The sequence below is a fragment of the Hyperolius riggenbachi genome, chromosome 2 (assembly GCF_040937935.1).
Source record: "Hyperolius riggenbachi isolate aHypRig1 chromosome 2, aHypRig1.pri, whole genome shotgun sequence".
NCBI classification, from domain to species: domain Eukaryota; kingdom Metazoa; phylum Chordata; class Amphibia; order Anura; family Hyperoliidae; genus Hyperolius; species Hyperolius riggenbachi.
In genome coordinates this window covers 152792973-152819540 of record NC_090647.1, presented here as the reverse complement: position 1 = coordinate 152819540, position 26568 = coordinate 152792973, and the positions used below count along the sequence as shown (strand labels likewise).

The 26568-nt window shown below is 44.1% G+C and overlaps 1 protein-coding gene across 6 annotated transcripts in view; it reads right to left on the bottom strand.

Moving 5' to 3' along the window:
* Positions 1–26060, bottom strand: part of FMNL3 (formin like 3) — a 170891-nt gene extending 144831 nt beyond the window's left edge. For 5 of the 6 annotated variants that reach the window (XR_011026124.1, XM_068267709.1, XM_068267710.1 and 2 more), the window contains exon 1: positions 25845–26060. Coding sequence is in view for 4 of the 6 variants with exons in the window: in XM_068267709.1 (XP_068123810.1) it covers positions 25845–25952 (108 nt within the window). In the remaining 2 variants the exon portion in view is untranslated. Of the gene's footprint in view, positions 1–15768; positions 15814–25844 lie in introns of those variants that run through there. The other variant, XM_068267712.1, reaches the window with a different exon arrangement.
* Positions 26061–26568: the final 508 nt, after the last annotated feature.

The window sequence follows — 26568 nt, the reverse complement described above, 5'->3', positions numbered from 1 at the left end:
ATCGGGTCCATGCTACTATGCATGCGCGTCGACAAGCCCTCGTCAATGGTTTTGCAGGTGGGACAAAGCTGGACTGGGCTGGAGGAGGAGGACGGGTGAAGCCTCTGGATCATCCAGAGGCTTCCATCAATTAGGGCGAGTTCTCATTTGAGGCACTTGATTTGCCTAGTGTGTGTGTACCACGTGGATGTAACAGCGGCGCTCGCGCAGGCGCAGTAGAGGACAACCTGGAGGTCGCCCTGTGCACCGTCGGTGAACGGGGGCCAGCTGAGCCGCGGCGAGAGATATAGTGGCTGCCAGGGGCTGGAGGAAGCCCAAAGTAAGTAAGTAAGTAGTACTGGGGAGTAGCATAATTTAATTGATGACTCCTATAAGGGCAACACTTGCCTAGTGTGTGTACAAGTCTGAACACCTGGCTCTCCAGCTACCATTAGTGTGAACCAAACCTTTTTCAGAGTTCTTGCTTCAGAAGAATCTTAAAGAGAATCTGTATTGTTAAAAATCGCACAAAAGTAAACATACCAGTGTGTTAGGGGACATCTCCTATTACCCTCTGTCACAATTTCACCGCTCCCCGCCGCATTAAAAGTAGTCAAAAACAGTTTTAAAAAGTTTGTTTATAAACAAACAAAATGGCCACCAAAACAGGAAGTAGGTTGATGTACAGCATGTCCACACATAGAAAATACATCCATACACAAGCAGGCTGTATACAGCCTTACTTCTGAATCTCAAGAGATCACTTGTGTGTGTTTACCTTCTGTCCCCAGCTTCTCTCATGCACTGAACATTACAGGCTTCCTGCAGACAGCTCTGCCTGTGCCTGTGTTTGTAATTCCTCAGTATGTGACAGGCCTCCTCCTGCATGACCACGAGGTGAAGTTCCTGCTGTATGCAGATGATCTCCTGCTGCTCTCCCCAACAGAAAGGGGCCTACAGGACAGCCTGGCAGTACTGGAGAGTTTCTGCACCACATGGGCACTGCCCATCAACCCAAAGAAGACAAAAGTGATGGTGTTCCAGAGAAAAAAAAATCTAAAAACGCCCACCTCCTCATTTATATTAAATGGCTGCCCACTGGAGACCACAAACAGTTACACCTACCTGGGGCTGGAAATTAACCAAACGGGGAGCTTTAAACCAGCAGTAGAGGCCCTGAAGGAAAAAGCCTGCAGAACGTTTTATGCCATCAGAAGGCAACTTTACCACCTAAAACCACCGGTGAGAGTCTGGGTAAAGATATTCAACAGCATCATCACCCCAATCCTGCTCTATAGCAGTGAGGTATGGGGCCCGGTCACCTACCCTGACCAATCAAAATGGGACTCCAGCCCAACAGAAATCTTCCATCTAGAGTTCTGCAAGTATCTTCTCCAAGTCCATCGCAGCACTTCGAACTCAGCTTGCCGGGCAGAGCTAGGCAGATTCCCACTATGGCTGACTATCCAACAGAGGGTGCTCTCATACTGGGCGCATATACAGAGCAGCAGCCCCAGCACTTACCACCATAAAGCCTCACTGAGCCAGGGTGGCGAGGCCATACCACGCGTCTTGAAACAAAGCGTCAACAGCCAGCCCAGCCAAGACCACCAACACAGGCTGACAAAAGCCCAAATAAAGGGAATGATAGAAAGCTGCAAGGACCAATACCTAGAGGAATGGAGAAGTGACATAAAGAACTCCCAGAAACTCACTATCTACCAATCACTACAGAGGGAGTACACAATGGCTCCATATCTGGAGAGGCTACACCACAACAAAGACAGACAGGCCTTGAGCCTGTACCGTCTGAGCGCCCACAACCTGGAGATAGAGACAGGACGACACAGACAGACATGGAAGCCCCGGGAGGAGAGACTGTGCAGGCAATGTGACCAGGGGGTCCTGGAGGATGAGGCCCACTTCCTGCTACACTGCAGCAAATATACACCGTTGAGGACCGCCCATTTCCAAAGACTCTCCGCCCACATCGCAGATTTCACCTCCACAGATGAGGAAAGGAAACTCTATATCCTACTGGGGGAAGAGGAAAAAACTGTGCAAATAGCAGCCCGATATATCACTGCCTGCCACCAACTGAGAGGAACACGATACCACATGGGCTGTATAACCCCATACTCCCCTCCCCTATGGACTGTATGCCTATACCCCCCTCCCCTATGGACTATATATCCCATCCCCCCCATACCATCCATTACATCCTCCACACCCCTATGGACTGTATACCTATATCCTCCCCTTATTCCCACAATACACCCCCCCCCCCCCCCCATGTTAATGTTTTGTTTTGTTTTGCTTTGGCAATGCTAAATGTATTTGGTCCTGCCAATAAAGCTTTTTGGATTTGGATTTGGATTTGGACAGCCCAGCTCCTTTCACAGCCTCCAGAGGTGGATTTTTATCCAGCTCTCTTCTATCACTGATAAGATAGCAGAGAAGCTGCTGGCTTATGTAAATAAAACACACACTGGAGTGTGCATAGAGGAACAGTTCAACACTGAAGAACTTAGCAGCCTTCCAGACACAGGCCGACAAGTCTGACAGGGGAAAGATACATTGATTTATTACAGAGATGGTTATAGTAGAAAGAGCTGCAGTAAGCCAGAACACATTAGAATAGGTTTAGAAACTTGTAGGATGGTAGAAAAAACGTAATTTTTGTTACAGAGTCACTTTAACACAGATCTAAAATATAACTACAATGAATAATAGACACAAAAAAAAAAAAAGTTCCCAAAACTGGAGAAAGAGCTGGAAAAAAAAGACAGCTCATTGTAAAATATCAGGCTTTTAGCATTTCTTCCACGAATAAGAAAAGCCACAAAAATGTCCTTTTTTTCCCAGATTCGAGACCACGCATGTCTCCATACTAATCACAACGGGGGATTTAGTGAAGAAGACATGGAGAAGAAAGCAAAGAGGACGACCGTGATCTCCTCAAACATTCAATTATTTGCTGGAGAATTCAATTAAAAAATACACAGTATATGTCCGCTTTGTGCACCAGGTGAGTCGGTCGATGTCTCTCTCATCGCAAACACTCCTGTAGATCTCACAGCACAAATGTGCAGCAATGAAATGAGCTAGCCACCCACTTTATTGCATGGCGATTTTTCAGCGGTGACTTTTTGCAATGGTCATTCTAGTGAATGAGAATCATGAAATGAAAATCCTGACGCAATAGTAAAATACTGCGTGCAGCATGTCTAATCAGTGGAAACTGCAAATGGGGTGCAATCGCCGGCAATCAGCAAAATGCAAAAAGCTGTCTGAAAGCACCTAAGTGGGAATGAGGCCTAAGGCAACAGCTCCTTGCATGGGTGCAGGTACGTTGCTGGGCTACAAGGAAGAAAATCCATATGTAAAGAAGGGAAGGTGAGGGCGCCCATTACCACTGCGCTGATGGCCAGAGTTAGTTTTTAACTACAGACAAACTCCAGTGCCCACATTACCGCATGGACGCCAAAGTACCAGGCACGCTATGTAGCCATTTTACCTGATTCACAATGGAATCCCTGTACAACCTTGGCAAAGCTGCCAAAGTGGCAAAAGCTTCACGTGTGTATATGGGCCCCAAGCTAGGTTCACTGCGTTACCATAACCCTACACTTTACAATGCAACGATAATGTCTCAGTGTGAACGTCGCATACACTTCTCATTGCAGTGCGGTAAGCTGCCTGCAATGTTCGACTGTAAACCTAGCCTTAAACCAAAAGATAAGCATGACACTAGGGCAAATTTGCAATACTGAAACAAAAATAAAGATGGCAGCTTCCATATTCTACTTAGCTGAAGTCTCTTTTAGGGCAATTAGTCACTCATCAGAGCTGCAAACAGTCTAATAAAAGAAAGAAGTTTTGAATTAAGATTATAAAATTTATTAGCCGACTTAAAAGAAAAAAAAAATAGTAAGCTTTCAGCTAATAAGCCTTCTTCAGACTCAATTCCTGTATGTTACTATGCTAGGCATACAGGAATGGAGTCTGAAGAAGGCTGATTAGCCGAAAGTTTACTCTATTGCTACTACAGTCTAATAAAGAGCAGCATAACACTTGAGGACGGTAGTAACCATGAGAAGACAAGAAGATGCATGCTGAGGTAGGGCAGCAAGCATGGATACATATCCTGATAGATTGAGCCATGAGCCTGCTGGATTAGTGTCAGTGTAGGAATATTGCAACACTACAGCATGCAAGTAAAACAGTCCTTACTCCTGAACAAACTCCCTCCTGGATTCCAAGAGGTGAAGGAGTTGCTGTGATTTATCATGCCTGCGCTGTCACTTTACAGCCTGTTAAAATGAAATATCAACATCATTATTCTATATCCAGGACCTACGACTAGAGAAGAGGTCTTCCATCTGGAAGTGGGGGAGCCAATGTGAATAACAGCCAAAACATGCTCATCCTGGTTAATCTCATGTTACTAAATTCAGGGGAAATCAGAGAAAAATAGCAACACTGTATACAGATGGGAGATGTAAACAAAAATCCCTGCAGAACATCCCCTGGGCCTCACTCATGATCTACTACCTTACTTTTATTTTTTCTCCCACTTGTTCCTCTCAGGTATAGAATTTTCTGTAGGGTATACAAACAACCAGATGCACACTGTTACATATATGAGGGGCTGCAATGTGGCCTTTTTTAAAGGGAAACTCCACATATAAAATGATCATCAGTTTGCAAAACAAGTAAGGAAAGATTTGAACCTGTGCATTTCCTGCTGTCTGAATTCTCTATTGAAAGCTTGGTCCTCAGTGACACCACAGAAGCCAATAATTCTCTCCAATAAGGACAGACAGCAATAACATCTAACCATTCCATATGCTAAAAAGATAGATGCGTCTGTCTTCCTGTTAAGGTGCCCTTTAATGATGCAATCTTCAATGTACAATCTTACCACTTCTACGCAATATGAGGAACTACCTAAAAAAAAAAAAAAGTATGCATACCTGGGGCTTCCTCCGGCCCCCTCCCGCTTGTTCGCTCCCACACCGCCGTCCTCAACCTTCAGTATCTTCGGTAAAGGGTCCCGTCAGTTCGGCCAGTCGGCACATGCGCAGTGCACTGCTCAGTCTTCACTCTCAGCGATACAGGAGCGCACTGCACATGTGCCGAATGGCCCCGACTGGCCGAAATGACGGGGCCCATTGCCGAAGGTGCAGAAGGCCGAAGGAGGCAGCGTGGGAGCGATTAGGCCAGAGGGGCCTGGAGGAAGACCCAATTATGTATACATTTTTTGTATTACGTCTCTGGGACACTAAGTACCGATTCAAAGTATATTCTCACTCAGTTTACACTTCTACTACATAGATTAGGTAAGATTGTACAATCAAGACTGAATCATTGATGAGCACCTTTAAGGTGCCCATACATTACTAGCTTTGGAGCATCAATCTCTGGCAGATTCAACCATGATGAAGCCAGCGCTACTCCCCGTCTCATCTCTCCATCGGCGCTGGGGTGCCTGTACCCTGCAACCTCGACAGCACCCACAAGGTCACATACATGCCACCACATCACGAGTTATGAGCACCCAGCACCAACCAAGAAAAGACACAAGAGGAGCACGCTGGCAGATTCAATTCATTTGCTGGGAATAAATTCCCCAAAATGCCCAACTGATCGATTTTTCACAACGACCAAAATTAACAAAAAAAAAAAAAAAAAAAAAAAAAAAGTGATCAAAAGTATCAATTGGACAGGATGGAAAATGTAGGTCAAGTGGGGACAGAGCAAGATCGTTGGTACATTGATGGCCAATTGCGCTGCACTACAATCAAACAGTGCGACACTGCCATTCAATGAATTTTCTATAGATTGCCTGCTGGAATCTATTGGAAATTGATGTGCAGTGTATGGTAGTAATCAATTCCTTCTGAATCCATTCCTTTCCAAAAGGAATCAATCGTTTTGGAACATTGGATGGAAATCCATAAATGCAGAAAATCTGAGTAGATCTACAGACATGCGCAAGTGACAGTGATTTTCCACCTCTACCCGTTAATTTTGCCCTCGCAATTGTTTGACCATTGTCAGTCATTCTTGGGGAGAAAAAAAAATTAGATTTTCTTCCTGAAGTTTGATTTAAAACTGCAGGGAAGCTACTAGAACTACACGTAATGTATGCAGTTACAACTCCCAACACCAAATTTGGAGCCCAAAAATAGAGCTATTCTGCGACATCTCAGGCACAACTACAGCAAGAACACAGAATGCCAATATATTACTCTAAGGCCTCTTTCACAGTGGGACATTGCGCTTTGATGCGACGTTAAAGTCGCAATGCAAACTTACAACGCAACTCCCCAAAAAAGTCGCACTACAACTTAAAGCCCCATTATCATTGCATATAGTAGAGCATACACGCAATGAAAAGTATGCTTCCAAGTCATTACTGAGCATGTGCAAACAGTCCAACGCAGCTAATAACGTGTATAACGCACAGCATGCAGCAATTTCTAATAATGCTACACACAAACGCAACGTGTGCACTGTGAAAGAGTCTGAAGCGAGGATAAAAAACTTGCTTCAGCTCTTATAATCAGCAGGGGCATGTGTGCACCTGCTAAAACACCGCTATCCCGCGGCTGAACGGGGGTCCCTTACCTCCCAAATCCCCTCCGTGGAGCCCCGGGGATCTCTTCCTGGTGAGGCAGGGCTAATGGCCGCAGCCCTGCTTCACGCGCATCTGTCAGCGCGTATCTCTGCCTCTCCCCGCCCCTCTCAGTCTTCCTTCACTGAGAGGGGCGGGGGAGAAGCGGCGATGCGCCGCTAATAGACGCGCTGTGAGGCAGGGCTGCAGCCATTAGCCCTGCCTCCAGCAGCAGCAAAATCTACGACCAAGTTGGTCGTAGATTTTGCAAGGGGGGATTTGGGGGGTAAGGGACCACCGTTCAGCCGTGGGATAGCGGCATTTTAGCAGGGGCACACATGCCCCTGCTATATATAAGCTCTGAAGCGAGATTTATTCTCGCTTCAGAGTCTCTTGAATGTCACACAGACTCAGTATTGCTGTGCGTTAGTCTACGTTGAAACATTTTATAACGTGTGACTTTAACATCGCACTGTGAAAGAGACCTAAACATACGCATTAGATCAGGTCACAATGTAAGGCCTACAAAGGGGACGTCTGTTAAAGCCAGCACTGTTTGAATGAGTCATGGGCAGCAGTCTTTTAGGTTTTTTAGCAAATCACTACTATATTCCCTTTTAACTCTATGAAATCATAAATAAAATCTACTTTTCTTCCAGAGTAAAATTGCTATAAATTACATTTCTCTTATGTTGCGGTCACTTACAGTAAAGATGGCCATACACTTACAGATTTGCAGCAGATTCGACTATCAGATAGATTTCAAGTCTGTCAAGTCAAATAACAGATTTCAAATACCAGTAGATTTCAGAATGAAATCTATTGGCAATTAATTTAAATGCATTATTGGACCATTAGATCCAATGTAACTCTATGGGCTATTGATCTGTTGCCAGCAGCAGATCGACCTAGATTTTCCATCCGGTCAGATAGATCAAATCGATCAAAACAAAATGATCGAATCGATTTCCGATCGATCGATTCCATGGAATCAGTCGAACGATGGCTGAAATCGACCAGTGTATGGGCCCCTTAAGTAGTAGAAATCTGACAGGTTTTGGACTAGTCCATCTACTCATTGGGGATTCTCTGGGTTTTCTTTATTTTCAAAAGTACAACACATCCACCACTCACCCACACTTAAAGGGCCCATACACACGATTTTTGGCCGATGAAAATCGATCGATTGGTCAATTGATTTGCAATCGACCAATCGATCAATTTGCAGCCGATTTTGATCGATTTCAATCGATCTGGAAGGCTGGAAACTCTAGGTCGATCTGTTGAGATTGCTTATCATTTTGCATTGGCCCTAATGGAAATCTGATGGCAAAAAAATGCCATCAGATCGATTTTCAATAGATTTCAAACTGAAATCTATTGGAAATCTGTTCCTAGTAAAAAATGTTCCTAAACACATCAGATGGATCAGAAATCTATCTGATGATCTAACGCGTGTATGGCCACCTTTACTCTTTTTAGGCGCAATAAATAAGTATCCCTAACGGGAAAGGCCCCTTAGCGCACTGAGGGTTAAAAATTAACTTTTTCAATTAAAATATAAATAGCAGTTTTCCTTCTTCTACTGTCCTATTCCTTAAACCTGTAGACTGTAAGGCCTTTTGGCCAGGGCTCTCTTACCCTTTTGAGTCACAATGCTGTGTAGTGTGTGTGCGTGCATATCTTCCACCCCTGTGTAAAAATATCTGTAGTTAATTTGTTAACTGTAGTGTAAGCTGTAATACACTATTTTCTTGTATTAACTGTTGTATTGTTTATTTTGTATTTTTATACTCTGTATTCTGTTGTACAGTGCCATGAAATATGCTGACGCTACATAAATCAAAAATAATGTATATACTGCGATTTCAGAAAAAAAAATAGCTGGATCGTGCTTTACACTGTTGATTATTTTCTAAAAAACTCACTCTCCAGCAAGATATTATAAAAGCAGCGCTGCATATTGCCACCTCCCATAACACAACAACAACTGTAGTTAAAGGGAGTCTGCAGTGAGTTTTAGAATAAAAAAAACAGATACTCGACTAAGGAGAGGGAAGGCTCTGGGTCCTATAGAGCAGGGGTCCCAAACCACCGGGCCGCGACCCACTGCCGGTCCGTTGGCAGTCTCCTACCGGGCCGCGGCGTGTCTGGCCTCTCGCCCCTCCCCCCGCGGCCACCGCTCCTGTTACCTTATGAGCGGCGGCCGCTTCCTTCCTTATAGACCCCCAGGCGCCGCTCTCCTCTTATCGGCAGCATCTTACAGCAGCGCGTATTGCGACTGCTGTAAGGAAGGGAAGGAAGCGCATCAGCGGCTTCCTGTAGCGGCGATATGCATCGCCGTTACCATGGGAACCGCTGACGCGCTTCCTTCCCTCCTTACAGCAGTCGCAATACGCGCTGCTGTAAGATGCTGCCGATAAGAGGAGAGCGGCGCCTGGGGGACTATAAGGAAGGAAGCGGCCGCCGCTCATAAGGTAACAGGCGCGCGGCCGTTTGGGGAGAGGGGCACTACCTACACACCCACCCATACTAGGGCGCTACACTGGGCACTCACCTAGCTATACTGGGGCGCCATACTGGGGAACTATACTAGCCATACTGGGGCAAAATACTAGCTATACTGGGGCCCTATACTGGCTGCACTGGGCACTATACTAGGGCACTATACTGGCTGTACTGGGCACTGTACTAGCTATACTGGGGCACTATACTGGCTGTACTGGGCACTGTACTAGCTGTACTTAGCAATATACTGGGCACCATGCTCGCTGTACTGGGCACTATACTAGCTATACTGGGGCACTATACTGGCTGTACTGGGCACTATACTAGCTATACTGGCTGTACTGGGCACTATACTAGCTATACTGGGGCACCATACTGGCTGTACTGGGCACTATACTAACTATACTGGGCACTATACTAGCTATACTGGGGCACTATACTAGCTATACTGGGGCACTATACTAGCTATACTGGGGCACTATACTAGCTATACTGGGGCACTATACTAGCTATACTGGGGCACTATACTAGCTATACTGGGGCACTATACTGGCTATACTGGAGCACTATACTGGCTATACTGGGGCACTATACTAGCTATACTGGGGCACTATACTGGCTATACTGGGGCAACTATATTAGCCACACTGGGGCAACTAAACTCCCTATCTCCCTATACTGGGGCAACAACCCCCCCCCCAACCCACTGCATATGACACTGTTCACTAGGTCGCGCATCGCCGACAACCCCTCCCCAGAGAAAAATTTGGTCAGAAAGCGGTCCCCGAGCCGGAAAAGGTTGGGGACCCCTGCTATAGAGCCTTCCTGTTCTCTTTGTTCCCCGGCAGTCCCTACAACTTGAATCTTCCGCAGTGGGAGACTTCGGCAGTCTTCATAAGCACTCGTGCTCCCTAAGACCAGCAGCCCGCGCACTTCGAGAGGACGCCCGCGCAGTACAGAGCGGCCTTTTTTTGGAAGCCTGTTTCCGAAGACTCCCCAATCCGGAAGAGAGCAGTCCGCGACCAATGTCGTAGACCAGGGGTGCCCATTAGGTAGATCGCGATCTACCGGTAGATCGCAAAGGCCTTCATGGTAGATCACCACCCCACTACATTTTCCATTCTGTATATATAAATGTGCTCCTAAAATTGTGCATAGGTAGATCACTTTGACTTGCTAATTTTTAAAAGTAGCTCATGAGCTGAAAAAGTGTGGGCACCTCTGTCGTAGACTAACAGCTCTGACTGCGGGGGAACACTGAGACCAGTAGAAGAACGGAGAGGCTCTATAGAACCCAGTGCCTTTCCTCTCCTTAGGCGAGTATCTGTTTTTTTTTTTATTTTAAAATTCGCTTCAGCGTCACTTTAAAGGTTCCTAGTTTCATAGTCTATTCCTTTAACAAGAAACCTTCCAACAGGAGTAACAAAATCTTCAGCATGATATTCTTAACAAGAGATAAAGGAAAAAAGGAAATTTGTGACAGGAATCTGCATTTCTCCTTCCGACATGGGGCTGACCGCTGGAAAAACGTGACGGAAAGGAGCACAGAGGAAGGGTGTGAGACTGGCCAGTCAGGAAACCCCCTCTGACACATGCTAACTGGAGACAGATCCGGGACTGGTCTCTTCTGAAGCAGACACAAGCTGTGTACAGGCATTGGTAAACCGCTGACCTAACAAAGCCATCTCTGTACAGACATACTTCATGCAAAACCACATATATTGGACTACGGAAGGGTTAGGAGGAGAGCAGGAGGACCACCAAAGTTTTGTAATAAAATATAAAATAAATTAATGAACAGCAAACAATCAGGGTAATTATGATGCTTTAGAACAGCTTGGACTATTTGGAATGGTATAGAACTTTGGATTCTCCCACAGACAGTTTGGGAAGGGCAGTGACAGGGGGGGGGGGTTGCAAGGGGCTGGAGAAATCCCCAGGTGAGTAAAGCTGATTTTTTTTTTCAGCCTGATGATTCCTTTATGAAATATTTCTTGAAAATAACTTGATTGCTGTCTGGAGGATTTCTTTACAGTTTATGTTCTGGAGGTGTTACAATAGCTTTGTACTGCATCATGTGGTACAACAGTAGCAATTTCATTGATTTTTGATATGTAGGTAGAAAAAAAAAACACGTATTGTAAAATACCTTTTAATTTATTTTTGATGTGAGATCTGCTGAAATCTGAATGGGAATTTGAGGACAATGTGGAAGACAGTCACCTCCACCTGACCAATTGGCAAGCAATGGATCGGTGTATTAAACTCCACACTTTACCATGATAAGCCTTTACGGACAACAGCGGAGAGGTGACTTCAAAATAGATATGCACAGATATACTTTAAGTTCTATTTTTGAGGACAAAGAGGTTCTTTTTAGTGGCCATGCCCAACATAATTATACAGTGCAAGACTATAAATTTAGCAACTGCTCTCTGAAATTATCCAATGTGCAGAGTAATAGCATTCTATGTACATTATATACCCACAATAAAATTCACACAAGCTGGATAGAGACTTTGAAGTGGTATTCTATCTGTACTGCACAGTAGCGCTGCACTGTTCCAAGGCCACTCTTACGATGCCCACTAATGATACAATCTTGATCGCCCAAGCTTACCAAATCTATGTTGTAGAAGGGTAAACTGGCTGAATACACTTTCATTTTTTATGTTATACAGAAGTGGTAAGATTGTACTATCGAGATTGTATCATTATGGAGCACCTTAAAGTGACATTGAAGTGGGAAAAAAAAAATCTTATGATATAATGAATTGTGTGTGTACTACTGATAATTGATAGAACATTAGTTGCAAAGAAAAGTCATTTTTATTTTCAGTTATACAGCTTTTTTTTATAACATTGCATCATTCTGTCATATTTGCAGTTGCTCTGTTTTACAACTTAAAATACAGAGTGTGGTTTGCAGAATTAATGACCGTTTGAACGTTGATCAGTAAAAACCTTCTCTGAAGCTGTCTGTCACGGTTTCTTTGACGTATAAGTGCTCCAGAAAACAGCATTGTAGCCACCCCAATTTGGGTCGGAGAGCTCAGAGAAGCTCTTTTGCATAGATAACACGTTTCTTAACTCTTCCTGTACTGGAAACAATATAGGACTTATTTCTCTGCTATTAATGTTCTATTTCTTAGCTGTATTACTCAAACAATTCATTCATTATCTCATACGTTTATTTTCGCTTCAGATTCACTTTAAAGCAGAGGTGTGCCAGTCACCAATTAAATGACTGGAAAATGTGCGCGGGTCAGATCTTTCCAGGGCTGTGGAGTCAGACACAATTATTGGGTACCTGGAATCAGAGGTACCTTATTCAATTCCCTTTTTTCTCATAGGTGATTTATTTTTTTTATCATCTTTCGTTGGTAACGCCGTATGAGTCATATCCTGCAGCCGGTTTCTTGCGGGCACACACGTTTGCGCAGACTTTCGTAAGCGTTTACGTGTACTAACAGTCACGTTTGCGCATGTGCAAAATTTACAGTTTGCCGCCCAAACACAAGGGGTGGCCTATAAGGGGCGGCCTGTAAAAGGCATTTTCACCCTGCACCAGTTGCTGACAGTTCGTGCAGCTTTGGCTAGCTCTAGTCTCTGTGCTGAGCCCGCTTGTATCCTAATTGATCACCTGTGTTGGACCCTTGGCTTGTTTCTGACTCCGCTTGATGGCCAGCTGTCCTGATCCCTAACTAGTTCTCCATTTACGTTGTCTGCTGCCTGTCCTGACCCTTGGTTTGTCTTGCGTTTACGATTGTCTGCTACCTGCTTTGACCGCTGGCCTGCTCTGACTACGAGTTCCACATTGCAGTATCAACTGTTCACCAAACCACTGTTAGGGTTCCTCTGAGTTCAACCTGGTGGGCACTAGGCAGCAAAGTCCATTGTCCCTTGCAGGGCACGCTGGTGAAGAGTAGACCCGTGGTCACTTGGACACTGCTAGGAGACTCACCTCAGTGGGGAGGTAAACAACACACCTCAAGAAATCTTAACACTACCAACAAGTAGATGAAAAAATACTTTCAAAAAAGGCATTTTATTGATAAGTTGTAAAAATATGACCTAGGAGAAAACTTGGAGAAAAAGTGAATTGAATAAGGGCTGGAGTCATTAAAAATGTACCTACTGTAATAAAACCATGTATCAGAATCAGTTTATTTCGCCAAGCATGACTGGGTCATACTCGGAATCGGTTTTAGCAACACAGGGCAGCTCCCAAAAATAAGTTACAGCAGAGACATAAACGTAAACGGTGCACAAACAATAAGTTACAGCAGAGACATGACAGTGCAAGAAAAAAAACGTGAGATAGTATCATATCAAGAAGCAAAAACAAGATAACACAAATGATCACAGTAACATAAACACTCTTGTACCATGGGTAGCGACAGCTAAGTAGGTGCTTCCGCAAGTGTGAGGGGAGCGCCGTAGGACTTATATGTATCAGATGCAAAATGACATCATTTCTTTGCCGAGTAACTGTATTACTCATAAGCTGGCCTCATTCAATTATCACTTGGGTTTTATTTTCGAATGATATTACAATCAATACTAAGGGCTAACATGCATCAAAAGATCAGCAATGCTGGTTTTAGTCAGTCGAAAACAAATGATCATAATAGCGATTATAGTCATTTTGATCAGAATATTGAAAACAAAGAAACAGACGAATTATTTAATACTGAAAGGCGATCTTTATTTGTACCCACAGTTGAATTGCACAGGATCCATCTAATGTCCAGGGTTGCACCAGGGCTGTGGAGTCAAAATAATTTTGAGTACCTGGAGTCGCTGAGTCGGTGTTGGAGTCGGATGATTTTTGTACCAACTGCACAGCACTGGTGAGGATTAAACCAAGGAATTAGAATTGAGGAGTCAGTAATTTGAGTACCTGGAGTCAAAGGTTTTGTAAAATTAAGGAGTCGGAGTTGGGTGATTTTTGTGCCGACTCCAAAGCCCTGTGTTGCACCCTCTACATGTACTCCAACCCAGGGCTAGTTTTCAATTAGATTTAACAGCTATTCTACAACTGTCTCCCAAGTTTAGTTAATATATACCAGAAGTTGTTTTATAATAGTTTTTTAGTTTATATAGTTAAACTTTTGATCCTATTTTAGAATGGCCAAAGGATGTAGTTTATATTTTTGAACTGTAAAACTGTAATGCTAGTACTTTATAGCCACTTGATCACAATTTGCAGCTATTCAACAATGCAATTTTCCATGTGTTGCATTGCCATTTTTGTGTGATTGCGATATTTGAGAGAGAAGGGGCAGTACAGCATAGAGAAATTTCCCCCCCCCCCCCCAAAAAAAAATAAATAAATCACATAGTACTGCCCTTGCTATGCGATTTTCATGCGCTTCCAATCACACAAACTGAAACAGGCAGCGTGATTGTGCGTAGGTAAAAACTGACATGCCCACAATCGCTGTGGTGAAAAAGGGGCTTTGCATTACAAGGGTAATCCTGGGGTCCCCGTGTTTTCCTGTATGCTGGAAAAATGCATGCGATCATGTTTTTGTAAGCAATGTACCAAGTGGAAAAGGGCTCTAAACATATTCTTATTGCTTGAATTTCCTGTCTTATGTTTAAGTTTGAAGTTTAATGAATGTTTTCAGTTTCTTTAATAAACAATATAAATAAGGCCACGATGACAGACTTAGATATAAAACCCAAACTTTACCATGGTCCTAATTCATGTTGGCAATGGCACACTACCCCATTTGACAGGCAGCTTCCTAGCCAGCTTTGATTTTTTTTCCCAGAACCAGATCCCATCTTAATACAGTAGAATCTCAGTCATCTGGCAACTTCTGGGATTGGTATATGCAGGATTCATGCAGTTTCTGGTGGTTGGAGAGTTAAATAGGTCTAACTAATACTGTATTATACCTCTTACCATAACCACAATAAAAATGCTGAATTTATGTTGTAATACAGTAATTAAAAACAAATTAACACAATTATAACGTAACACAGCTTTATTACCATAGCTTTAAAATTGCTAAGCTTTGGCAGTGATGCTTTTATGTTACAGTCTTTCAATCAACATGGAAAATACTCTGTTGAAGGGAACCCGACACGAGGTACGTGGAGGCTGCCATATTTTATTTCCTTTTAAAAAGTACCGGTTGCTTGACTGTCTTGCTGATCCCCTGCTAGTAATACTCAAGGGATTCACATTTCTGGCAAATCTGACAAGATTAGCCACATGCTTGTTTCAGGTGTGTGATTCAGAGACTATTGCAGCCAAAGACATCAGCAAGGCTGCCAGCCATTGGTATTATATAAAAGGAAATAAATATGGCTGCCTCCATAATCTTCTCGCTTCAGGTTTCCTTTAGGGCCCTTTTCCACAAGCAGTTGAACTCTCACAACTACTTGCTGTTGCCTGGCAAGTGGTAACTGCTCACTGAGCGCACAATTCAACCTCCTGTGGAAAAGGGCCACAAGCTGGCCATACACTGCTCAACGTGATCAACAGATCATTATCTGATTAGAGAGGGATCTATCTGATTGAATCCCGCCACAGATTATCAATAGATTTCAGCATGAAATTCACTGCCTGCCAGTTGTCCACAACTATGTACCCCCCCCCTCCCCCCACTCCCCCGCAGCCATGAAGTGTAGACAGCAAATAGACTCACCTGTCCACCGATGCTTCCTCCTATATAGCTGAAAGAACTGACAGACTCCGGCACTCCTCATAGAATCTTCTTTTATTGAAGCCACAAAGCACAGGTACAAACGAAAGCCCCTATGTCTACAGCTGTTTCACGTGTAACCACGCCTCTTCAGGACACGTGGGGCCATGGGGGGGATGCTTCCTCCTATGTCTTCTCTTCACCACCAGCGCTTCTCCCGGTCTCTTCACTCCCAGAGAGCTGTGCTTCCTGTGACTAAACACTAGAGGACACACACTAGGAGCATCATGGCCTCTTGTGTTTATGACATGACGCATCCAAGAGAGAGGACACAGGGAAAAGCGCCGGTGGTGGAGAGAAAACATAGAAAGGAGTGCCGGTGCACGGTAGAGTATAATTTTCACTGTGTACAAGTTGCTCATCGTGAAAACTAACTACTAGTGTCACATCCAACCCTCCGCCAATCGATCAAAATCTACCATCGTTTTGTGTGCCTCCCTCCACCCTTACTCCATGGCTGCCTCCATTCATCTTCCTGGGCTACGTATGTATATCCCCTAAATTATTTGGTATCCGTGATCCTTATATGCACTGTTCATATTCACTAATATTTACCATTCATCATGGCTTATGAGCATATTGTTCTATTTTAGCACGTTTCTCATTCCCATTTCACGGGCTCACACAGGATACCTTGTATTGGCTGTTTTCTCTGTTTACTCCTTCCACTACCAGCCTAGACCCGGGTCTCATACACTCAATGGTGGGCTCAATTTCCTGAACCCACGTTGAGTAATTTCTGTTGGCAGCCATTAGGGTCATTCCAGATACTAGAGGTGAGGCACTTGTGATTTGTTTCCACATTATATTTGTATTGTGGTGATTTGCTGGGTACAGCTATCGTTCTGTTTTAAATGATTTTACGATGTTTGTGCAGAATATTTAATAAAGCTTTGTTACATTGATAATTGGTGGTGCGGCCTTTTTGTGCAGGATTGCTTTTTGCTCTTTTTTACTAAATTTCTCCTTTAGTCCTGTGGCCAGCACACTGTGTATATCTATACAAATTGGATATTTGGAGTGCGGATGCAATCATTTTCTTATGCACAAAATCTACCATCTGGCGCAATCATCTGAATTACAGCGGAAGATTATTGTAAGCTACTCCTCCCTTTGTATAGCACTGCAAGGTTCAGTAACAAGGGGACAGAGTGCTTGTGCAGTGAAGCATACACATGAAAAGTGAGTGCAGGCCTCTTATCTATTAACATTACATTAAATATCAGCAAAATAAAATCGAAACCATTCTACTTTTGAAAGCTACTGAGAAATTCCCCAAGCGTGATCCATTTCAGCTTCCTCTTTGTGGTTGAAAAAGCCAACTCAACAACTTAAATAAGGAATACGGTTTCCACAGTGATGATGTAATTCTCTGTATTAGAGGCTAAAATAAATAAATGGAGAGCACAAACAGATGGAAAATGGGTCAATGATCTAGCTTATTTTTAGTACATTTGGTATATAAAACTCTGGTCTTCACAAACTACACAGTACATTTGTTCTGTAAAGGGATTCTGGTGTATTTATAAACCACTGACATCTTCTGCTCTGCTTTTAATAGTGCATATAGTCATGTGACTGACTGTCCCTCGGAGATCACAATCTAATCCCTACCATAGACAGGCATAGTCTTTGTTCCTACTGTAATCTAAAGGCTCATACACACGGGGCACAACTGTCGCCACAAACACGTGGCACGAACCGTCGCCAGGCGATTGATGTAGCCAAATCGCCGGCAACAGCTGTCGCCGCAACTATCGCTAGTCCGCCACAGGGCTGTGGAGTCGGTCCAAAAATCCACCGACTCCGACTCCTCAGTTTAGGATTCCACCGACTCCGACTCCAACTCCTCTAATTTGCATATTACAATTTTGTAGATTAAAAGTATGTAACATGAAATTCGTCTCTTAACTGCCAACGCTTAGGAATTTTACAAGACAACTGAAGTGAGAAGGATATGTAGACTACTATATTTATTCCCTTTAGACTAAAACTAGTCCTTGGTAAGAGTACTTGTAAAAAGGTACAAACCGGAACAAAGAACATCTATCAGGCCCTAGGCAATGTAAGTGTGGGTACATGTAAGAATGATGTGCAGGTATTCTGCAGGGGAATGAGGGGATTGTAAACAGACAACACCTCTGTGTTCAATGTGCACAGCATTCTCAGTGGATTCCCTGCAGCTCTGTGGGGAGTGCATATGTAGAGTATAGTACTACTGTGTAACAAAGTAAACCTGAGACAGATGAAATTAAAGTTTTATACATAACTGGGGCTTCCTCCAGCCGCCTTCAGGATAATCAGTCCCTCGTTGTCCTCCTCCACCACCTGGATCTTCTGCTATGAGTCCAGGTACTTGAGCCAGTCAGGCGTAGTACACATGCACACACTGCGCCGCCAGGAGCATACTACACCTGTGCAGCACTATTGCGCAGGTGCAGAATGTTCCTGGCTGTGGGAGCGGCATGCGGCCGGACAGCGCTGACTGGCTGAATTACCAGGACTCATAGCAGAAGATCCGGGTGGTGGAAGACAGTGAGGGACTGATTAGCCTGAAGGGGGCTGGAGGAAGCCCCAGGTATGTATAAAACTTTACTTTTCACCCGTCTCAGTTTACCTTTAATTTGTAGTCACCAAACCAAATTTTAATAACATATCAAATTATTTGATTTCATCAGCAAAGGGAGTGCATACATTTGCATAAATCAGCATCAATGCAGAATTATTTCCATCTCGTTGACCATCTCCATTAGTGACATGGCTACACATCAGGCTTTATTCTTACAGCATAGATGTTATTTAGTATATATAAGAGATTCCTGTGTACACATCATATATACAGTCACAATCAGATATGTATATCTGACCTTAAAAATACAGGGACTGCTTTATTGAAGCAGCACAAGTAACTAATTTTGATTGGTTTATTTCATTTTTGTAGACTAAGCACAACTATTACTGTATATATACTGTATATATACATTATTTTTAATGACTTATCTGAGAAATAGAACATTTTATCATATTTTCTATTTTAATTACAGTTACAAATTCATTAGGAGTCGGAGCATTTTTTCCCGACTCCGACTCCAGGACTCCGACTCTCCGACTCCGAAGCCCTGGTCCGCCACGCATACTGCGTGTGTATGCGGAGCAGCGACAGCTACCCACACACCATGCACGGAGCTTCCAGCGGGGGGGAGGGGGAAGGAACCTTCGGCGACAGCTTCGACTGCATCTCTGTCCCTCTGTGCGCCATGTGTATGAGGCTTAAAGGTGACTATAATCTCTAAACTTGGTGCTCAATCAATCATCCAATTCGATATTTATTATCGATTTGGATGAAAATTGGTGCCGCCAAGGGCATGCCCAATTGACAATGCGACCAATTTCAGGCCAAAATTTGTTGCCTGTCTGGATCGAACATGCTGCAAATGGTCGATCGGGTGCATGGCGGTAACAGCAATCGATTTTGGGAATAGCGGTGAAACCCCTGGCACTGTTCCCCCTAGTGAATAAATGTGCCCCCTGTGTACATTTATACATTACCTGTCCTGTGCTGCCCACCGCACGGCGTTTAGCACGTGGCGTCACATGCGCCCTGTGCTATACCCCGGCAGCATGTATTATACTCCAGCAGCAAGTAAAGGAGCAGTGGGATTCCGAAGATGGATGGGCAATCCATCTTCGGAATCCTACTGCTCATTTACTTGCTGCTGGAGTATAATACATGCTGCCGGGGTATAGCACAGGGCGCATGTGACGCCACGTGCTAAACGCTGGCCCACAATGCATCACTGCATTGTACAATCTGCCTCTGAAGAAGCTGGAAGAAGCTGGAAGAAGAAGAACAGCTGTCAGGCATCTGATACCCCCACTGCTATGTACCTGCTATTTCCCCCACCGGAATAAAGGGATTTTAAAGAAGCGGTGCCTCGATCTTTGTCTTCTACTCCACTCTTTGGAGTTAGTTTAAGGTCGTGTGCAGATCTGAGATGGAGGATGGGTTGGTATCCGGAAACTAGTGAGGCGATGTACAGAGGAGCGAGATTGTAGAGAGCTATGTATGTTAGGGATAAAGGATACCTGAGACAGGGATAAGGGCATTTATACTTACCTGGGGCTACCTCCAGCCCCATGAGGTCTGTGGGCTCCCTCACTATCCTCTCTCGTGGCTCCGTTCAATTGTAAAAGCTCCCGGTATTCTGGCTAGTCACTGCCAGTTATCAGCTTCAGCGCATGCGTGCGGGCCGACACACACATCCACGCAATACTACTGCACAGGCGCAGAATGCTCCCGGGCACAGGAGCGCGTCAAAAACGAAACTAAGTGACAGCCGGGGACCGGAGGATTCCAGTGCGGCTCCGAGGGCACAGGACTGCTGCAGGGGGCTGGTAATAGCCCCATTTAAGTGAAACTCTTTACCCCCCGTTCAGTTAAGGTTCCCTTTAAGATACAGTCTATGAGACCCCATTTTTAGCAGACTTAAGCCCCGTCGACACGAGGCGATCGCTTCTTCCGCATACCCGCCATGTCCCTGCTCGTGCGTCGGATTTGATCCGCCCTCTTCCCCGCCGCTTATCTTCCGCTCGATTCCCTACCATTGTCCCCTCATGGGGAACGAGCAGGGAATCGGCGGTAGCAAGATCCGACCTGACGGATCTTATCAATCGAGCCACATCAGCGGCTCGATTGATAATACACATCGGAGCGTCATCTATGCGTGTAGATGAGGCTTAAAGGTGGCCACACACCATACAATTTTTGAAATATCTGTTCAATTTAAGAATTGTAATCAATTTTTCTGACTGATTGTAAAAATAGGACCAACGTAACACACACACACACACACACTTTTTCCCCCCCAATTATGATAAAAATGTTTGGAAACTGAGACAATTGCTAGGGTGTGTACTAATAACTGACAATCTAAACACACACTATACAATCTTTAGAAAAATTTAAGAAAAATGTCCAGCATTCCAGATCGATATAGATAAAATAAATAAATAAATGGGAAATCCGATCGGATTTTTTTAGTCAAATGAAAAAAAAATCAATTTTTTCAGGAGATCAGATCATATTTATCGAATTGCCGTAAAATCGGATCATTTAATTGTATCGTGTGTGGTCGGGTCCCGTAACTTTGGCCAGTCGCGGCCAGTGTTACACATGCGCAGTGACTCCCTCCACCACCTGCCTTACGCATGCGCAGTATGGAGGGAGCGCACTGCGCTTGCGTCAACTGGCCCAAGTTATGACACCTGGTACCGGCGATAGAGAAGGTTGAGGACAGCGGCATGGGAGCAATCCATGCGGATGGGGCAGGAGGAATCCCCAGGTACGTATAAATCTATAATGTTAATTCATCTCTGAGTCTCATTAAAGAGGAACTCCAGGGAAAACAAGTTAATTGTTAAAAAAAAAAAAAAAAGTGCTTCATTTTTACAATAATTATGTATAAATGATTTAGTCAGTGTTTGCTCATTGTAAAATCTTTCCTCTCCCAGATTTACATTCTGACATTTATCACATGGTGACATTTTTACTGCTGCCATGCGATGTCAGTGAAAGGAGATGCTGCTTGCTATTTTGGCAGTTAGAAACAGCTGTAAACAGCTGTTATTTCCCAGAATGCAACTATACTCCCACAGTGTGATGTCAGAACCATGGTCCTCACATCACACTTTGGGAGGGGTTTCACCACAATACCAGCCATACAGAGTCCCCTGATGATCCATTTGTGAAAAGTAAATGATTTCTCATGGGAATGAGGGTATCAGCTACTGATTGGGATGAAGTTCAATTCTTGGTTACGGTTTCTCCTTAAAGGACAACTGAAGTGAGAGGAATATGGAGGCTGCCATATTTATTTCCTTTTAAACAACGTCAGTTACCTGGCAGCCCTGCTGGTCTATTTGACCGCAGTATTGACTAATGCTGGGAATACAGTTAGTTTCTTTCTTATCAATCGAGCCGCTGATGGCTCGATTGATCATTTCCGACAGGTCTGATGACCCCGCTAGATCCCCGCAGGCGGACAATGGGCAGAAAACGAGCGGAAGTTAAGGAGCGCCCGCGGGGACGCGCCGGGAACGGGCCAGTGGCTCGATCCGGCGCATAATCTATTTCGTGTATTCCCAGCATAAACAACACCAGAAACAAGCATGTAGCTAATCTGGTCATATCTGACAATAATGTCAGAAACATCTGATCTGCTGCATGCTTGTTCAGGGTCTATGGCTAAACTTATTAGAGGCAGAGGATCAGCAGGACTGCCATGCAACTGGTATTGCTTACAAGGAAATAAAATATGGCAGCCTCCATATACCTCTCTCTTCAGTTGCCCTTTAATAGATATAAGTAACACTATACAAGAACAAGTCAGGTGAGCAATGAAACTCCTTAGTTTCACTGGCACCTTTTGTTATACAGAATAGAAGAGGTTTCACCTATGGAGAAACTGGCTCTAGTGGCATGCTTGCTACAAGTTAAACATGGTTTAGAAGACCACCTATTTGTAATTGACTTGCAGTTCATTATCCATTGTTCAGAATTCCTTCCTGTATTGAATGCACTTTGCCCCTCCCTGACAGCCCCTTTCTAATTTTAAGTTATGGTGGAGTTCCAGTACCTCCCCCCCTTATATTGTATTTGTTTTGTAATTATATAGCAATGGCATCTTTCACATTCCTTTACACAATCTTTGTCTCTAGCTGTTACTCCAAGGGCTAGCAATCTAATCCCTACCAGACTAATGCTGGGAACATGCGGTGCATTTCTGCTCTCGATCGTTTGTGCAGCTCGATTCTGTAGTCAATTCTCTTATCTCCCGCTCGTTTTTCTTATCTTTTTCCATTCACTTCCAACAGAAATCGAGCGCCAAAAGAATTGAAAGGGAGATCGGGCATGTCGGAAATTATCGAACCATCTAATCAGCTAAAAAATGAACCGTGTATTCCCAGCATAAGGTCAGGTTTTTTTGTGTGTTTTTGGAAGGTGGGAGTGGCCAGAGGAAATTCACACAAGCATGGGAAGAACATACAATCTCCATGCAGATTGTGACACGACATAGGTTCAAACCAGGAACTTATGCTTAGTACACACAATGCCATTCCATCACATTGATGGTCGAATCCATTAATTCCAACAGGTCCCATCTGATCCCCAACCACTTTTCTAATCGATTTTGTATAGAAGTGATCAGAAAACCGATCAGAAAAGCAATCAGGAATCAGATCGAACCTGCTGTAAGTAATCAAGTTGATAGTAAACATGATGCGAATCTCATCAGATTGACAAAGCATTAGTCTTACAAGGCAAGAGTGCTTTCCACCATGCCACCAGGATACCATCAGGGACTGCAGATACTTCTGGGACACCCCCTAAAGCAGAACTCTAAACAAAAATGAGGCTTGATCCAGTGACCTTAGACTGACGCAGCCTTGCCCCATATTTTCTTTGTCATAATTTTGTTCTTGTTAAAAACACAGATCCTTCAAATCCTCGTCATGACAAATGATTATTTTAAGTTCCAGTCCAACAACACTTGGTAGAATCCTCTTTTAAAGGGCAGCTGAAGTGAGAAGAATATGGAGGCTGCCATATTTATTTCCGTCTAAACAATACCAGTTGCCTGGCAGCCTTTCTGATTTATTTGGCTGCAGTAGTGTCTGAATCTCGCATCTGAAACAAGCATGCAGCTAATCTTGTTAGATCTGACAATAATGTGTCAGATCTGACAATAAAACACCTAATCTGCATCATGCTTGTTCAGGGTCTATGGCTAAAAGTATTAGAGGCAGAAGATCAGAAGGATACTCAGGCAACTGGTATTGTTTAAAATGAATTAAATATGGCAACCTCCATATCCCTCTCGCTTCTGTTATCTAGCAACCTGGCTAGAGATATTAAATATATTGCTGTACAAGAGCATTGCTTTAAGTAATGGAATTGCATGAATTGAAAATACAACAGATCTGAGAAGTCCAAATTTTGATTTCAGACTAGAATTTTAGCATAGTATTAATTAACAAAACTATCAATTATCTTTAGATTCATTAAGCAGCTAATGAAATCCATCTGTCAGGATTAAGTCAGATAAGTCTGTGACAGACCTTGGATAATCTTTATCAGTCACGTGTCTGGCAGATTTTGAAACATCTCACGTACAGGGTGACCTGTCACACATAGAATAATTACCCTACAAACGTCTACTTTTATATAGGAGAGATTTGTACGTTTGCTGTCAAAAGGATGTCACTGATGCCCTTTCTTAAAATGCAGGGGTTGTCATTCTGTTCAGCCACTGACCCACAGCAAAAACATGGATAAAGCATTCTGATGCTTATCTCACATCAGAATGACAAATCAGGAGATGCAGCATGGCATGCATGCAAAGGTAAATCAATGACAAGTAAACGTCTACACAACCAAGGATAAGTTCTTTGCTTTCTACCAAACTGCTGTCCATTGGCTCTGCTTCATAACACGCCCCCTCTATAGAGTTATGTACAAATTCCTCAAATCCCAAAAGGGACTTTAGTGCAGGGCTGGAAAAGAAAACTACAGAATTAAAAAAAAAAAAAGAGAGAGAGAGAGAGAGGGGACATGAGTTTGCTAAGATTGAGCTTAAGCTCTCCAAATGTAAACACAAAGCCAGTGCTAAATGAGATCTGAGGATCAAGACAGGCCAAATCCTGAGTGAGAAACAAAGTGTAACCAAAGCCAGAGAGACAACTATAATGCAAAACCCAGACAGACCCTACAGAGGGAGAGTCTGAAAGAAATATAATCCAGACGCAGGGAAATCTAATGCCAGACCATAGTCAGAGGAGCGTACAATAGCAGCTAGACAGCACTACTACAGTCACTCCAACAGTGCAAAACTATATAAAGCTGTGCATTGTACACACTTCTAGGGAAAAAAAGCATCACAATAGTACTATAGTTGCTTGTGTACTGATAAACAAAATACTAATTTCAAGTACTCTAGCTGCCCACCATGGAAGCCAGGTTAGGATACCACACCAGTGTTCTCCCCAGGCTCTTTTAGCCGGGTGCTCCACCTGGCTAGTTTTGGTGACCACCCGGCTGTCATCGGCACACCTACTCTTATTCTGTAAGCAGAGTTGTACACAGAAGCACCGGCCCTGCATTCTCTCATCTCACCCCAACCGGCTACTTTTTCATGCCACCCGGCTGGAAAAAAATTCTGGGGAAAACACTGCACTCAACCCACCGCAGAATATGTACCTTTCACAGACTTCAGGACCACACACAACCCAACACACACCTCCGACCCCTCACAAAAACACATTACAATGGTCACACTGCCAAGTAAGCACATAGGGTACTAATGATGCCCCCTTCTTTTCATGAGTTATCTCATATCCAGTGGCTCAGCAATAGGGGATGCAGAGGTAGTGACCACACTAGTGCCCTTGGATCAGAGGGGCCCTTCCTAAACCGCAATATTAGCTCTTCAATGGTGCTATGCTGGGTATGTATGTATGTATGTATGTATGTATGTATGTATGTATGTATGTATGTATGTACTTTGAATAGTGGTACTGTAATCATTAACAAAAAGTGTTCCCTTCCTCTGCTTACACTTAGCATACTGTGGATGTTCTTGGCAGGTTTTGTTGCGCCATATGAATTATTATATATAGAATGCTTGGGGGGCCCAATGTAAAACTTGCATTGGGGCACAATGCTCTTTAGGTACGCCACTGCTCATATTTCAAACAACTCATAATAGCTTATTACATAGAAGTATATCCCACAGCCAGTCCACATCTTGTAGCCACACTAATAATATGTTCCTCTAGGAGCCCCCCAGGCAGGCAGCACAGCCCTGAGTGATGCACAGAGCAGGCAGCTCCATATCCTGGCTGGATGGGACACAACACCACATTCTTTCACAGTCCAGCCCCAGCAGCCCCCCGCAAGTCAGAGAGTCGCGCACTCAGCCCCGCACTGCCGAGCATCACTGGACATGAAGTGTGGAACTCACCAGGACCAGCGCAAACCTCTCCTCCAGCTCACCCGGATCCGGCATCGGAACTTTCAGCGGCAACAAAGTTGTCCCCGGGGTTCCCCCCGCACTCTCCGCGTTCCCCATTTTCGGGACCCCGGTTCACCGCTCCCCAAAAGCCGGGTGTCCCCCCCTGTTCCCGTGCGCGCCCCCGTTACAAGCAATCAGTGGGTCCCATCCTTTGTACTAGCGAGTCCCGCCTCGCTACCCACACTAAACTCAGCTCCATTCACTCAGCCGCACAGTCCAAGCCCCGCCCAGCCTAACTTCGCCTATTGGTACACACTGTGGTACCGCCGCCACTTATTGGGCTAGAATTACTCAGGAATTCCAGTCACACGGCGACCTCTGCTGTCCAGCATTGGAAATGCACTGAAACGCAGCAGAATGTATTGTGCGAACGATGGAATCATCATGACTACTTGCATCCATTGCATATGTAGCGTGTCTTAGGAAAAAAAAAGAAAATTTTACTTTTGCTGAGAAAAAAAACAATCCATTCAGTTTAAACGAAATCCTTTAGGGAACTACACTAGACGTGCACGGGAAACGCCGTAACCACTCAATTGCATTTGCGTTTTTCCATGTGTTTTCCAATCGCACAGTTTTCCGCTTTTTCCTGCAGGATGCGTGAGTTCACATACAGGACTCTATTCATAAAAGGTTATCGCAAGTTTTCCGCTCAAAACAGCGGATTTTCCCG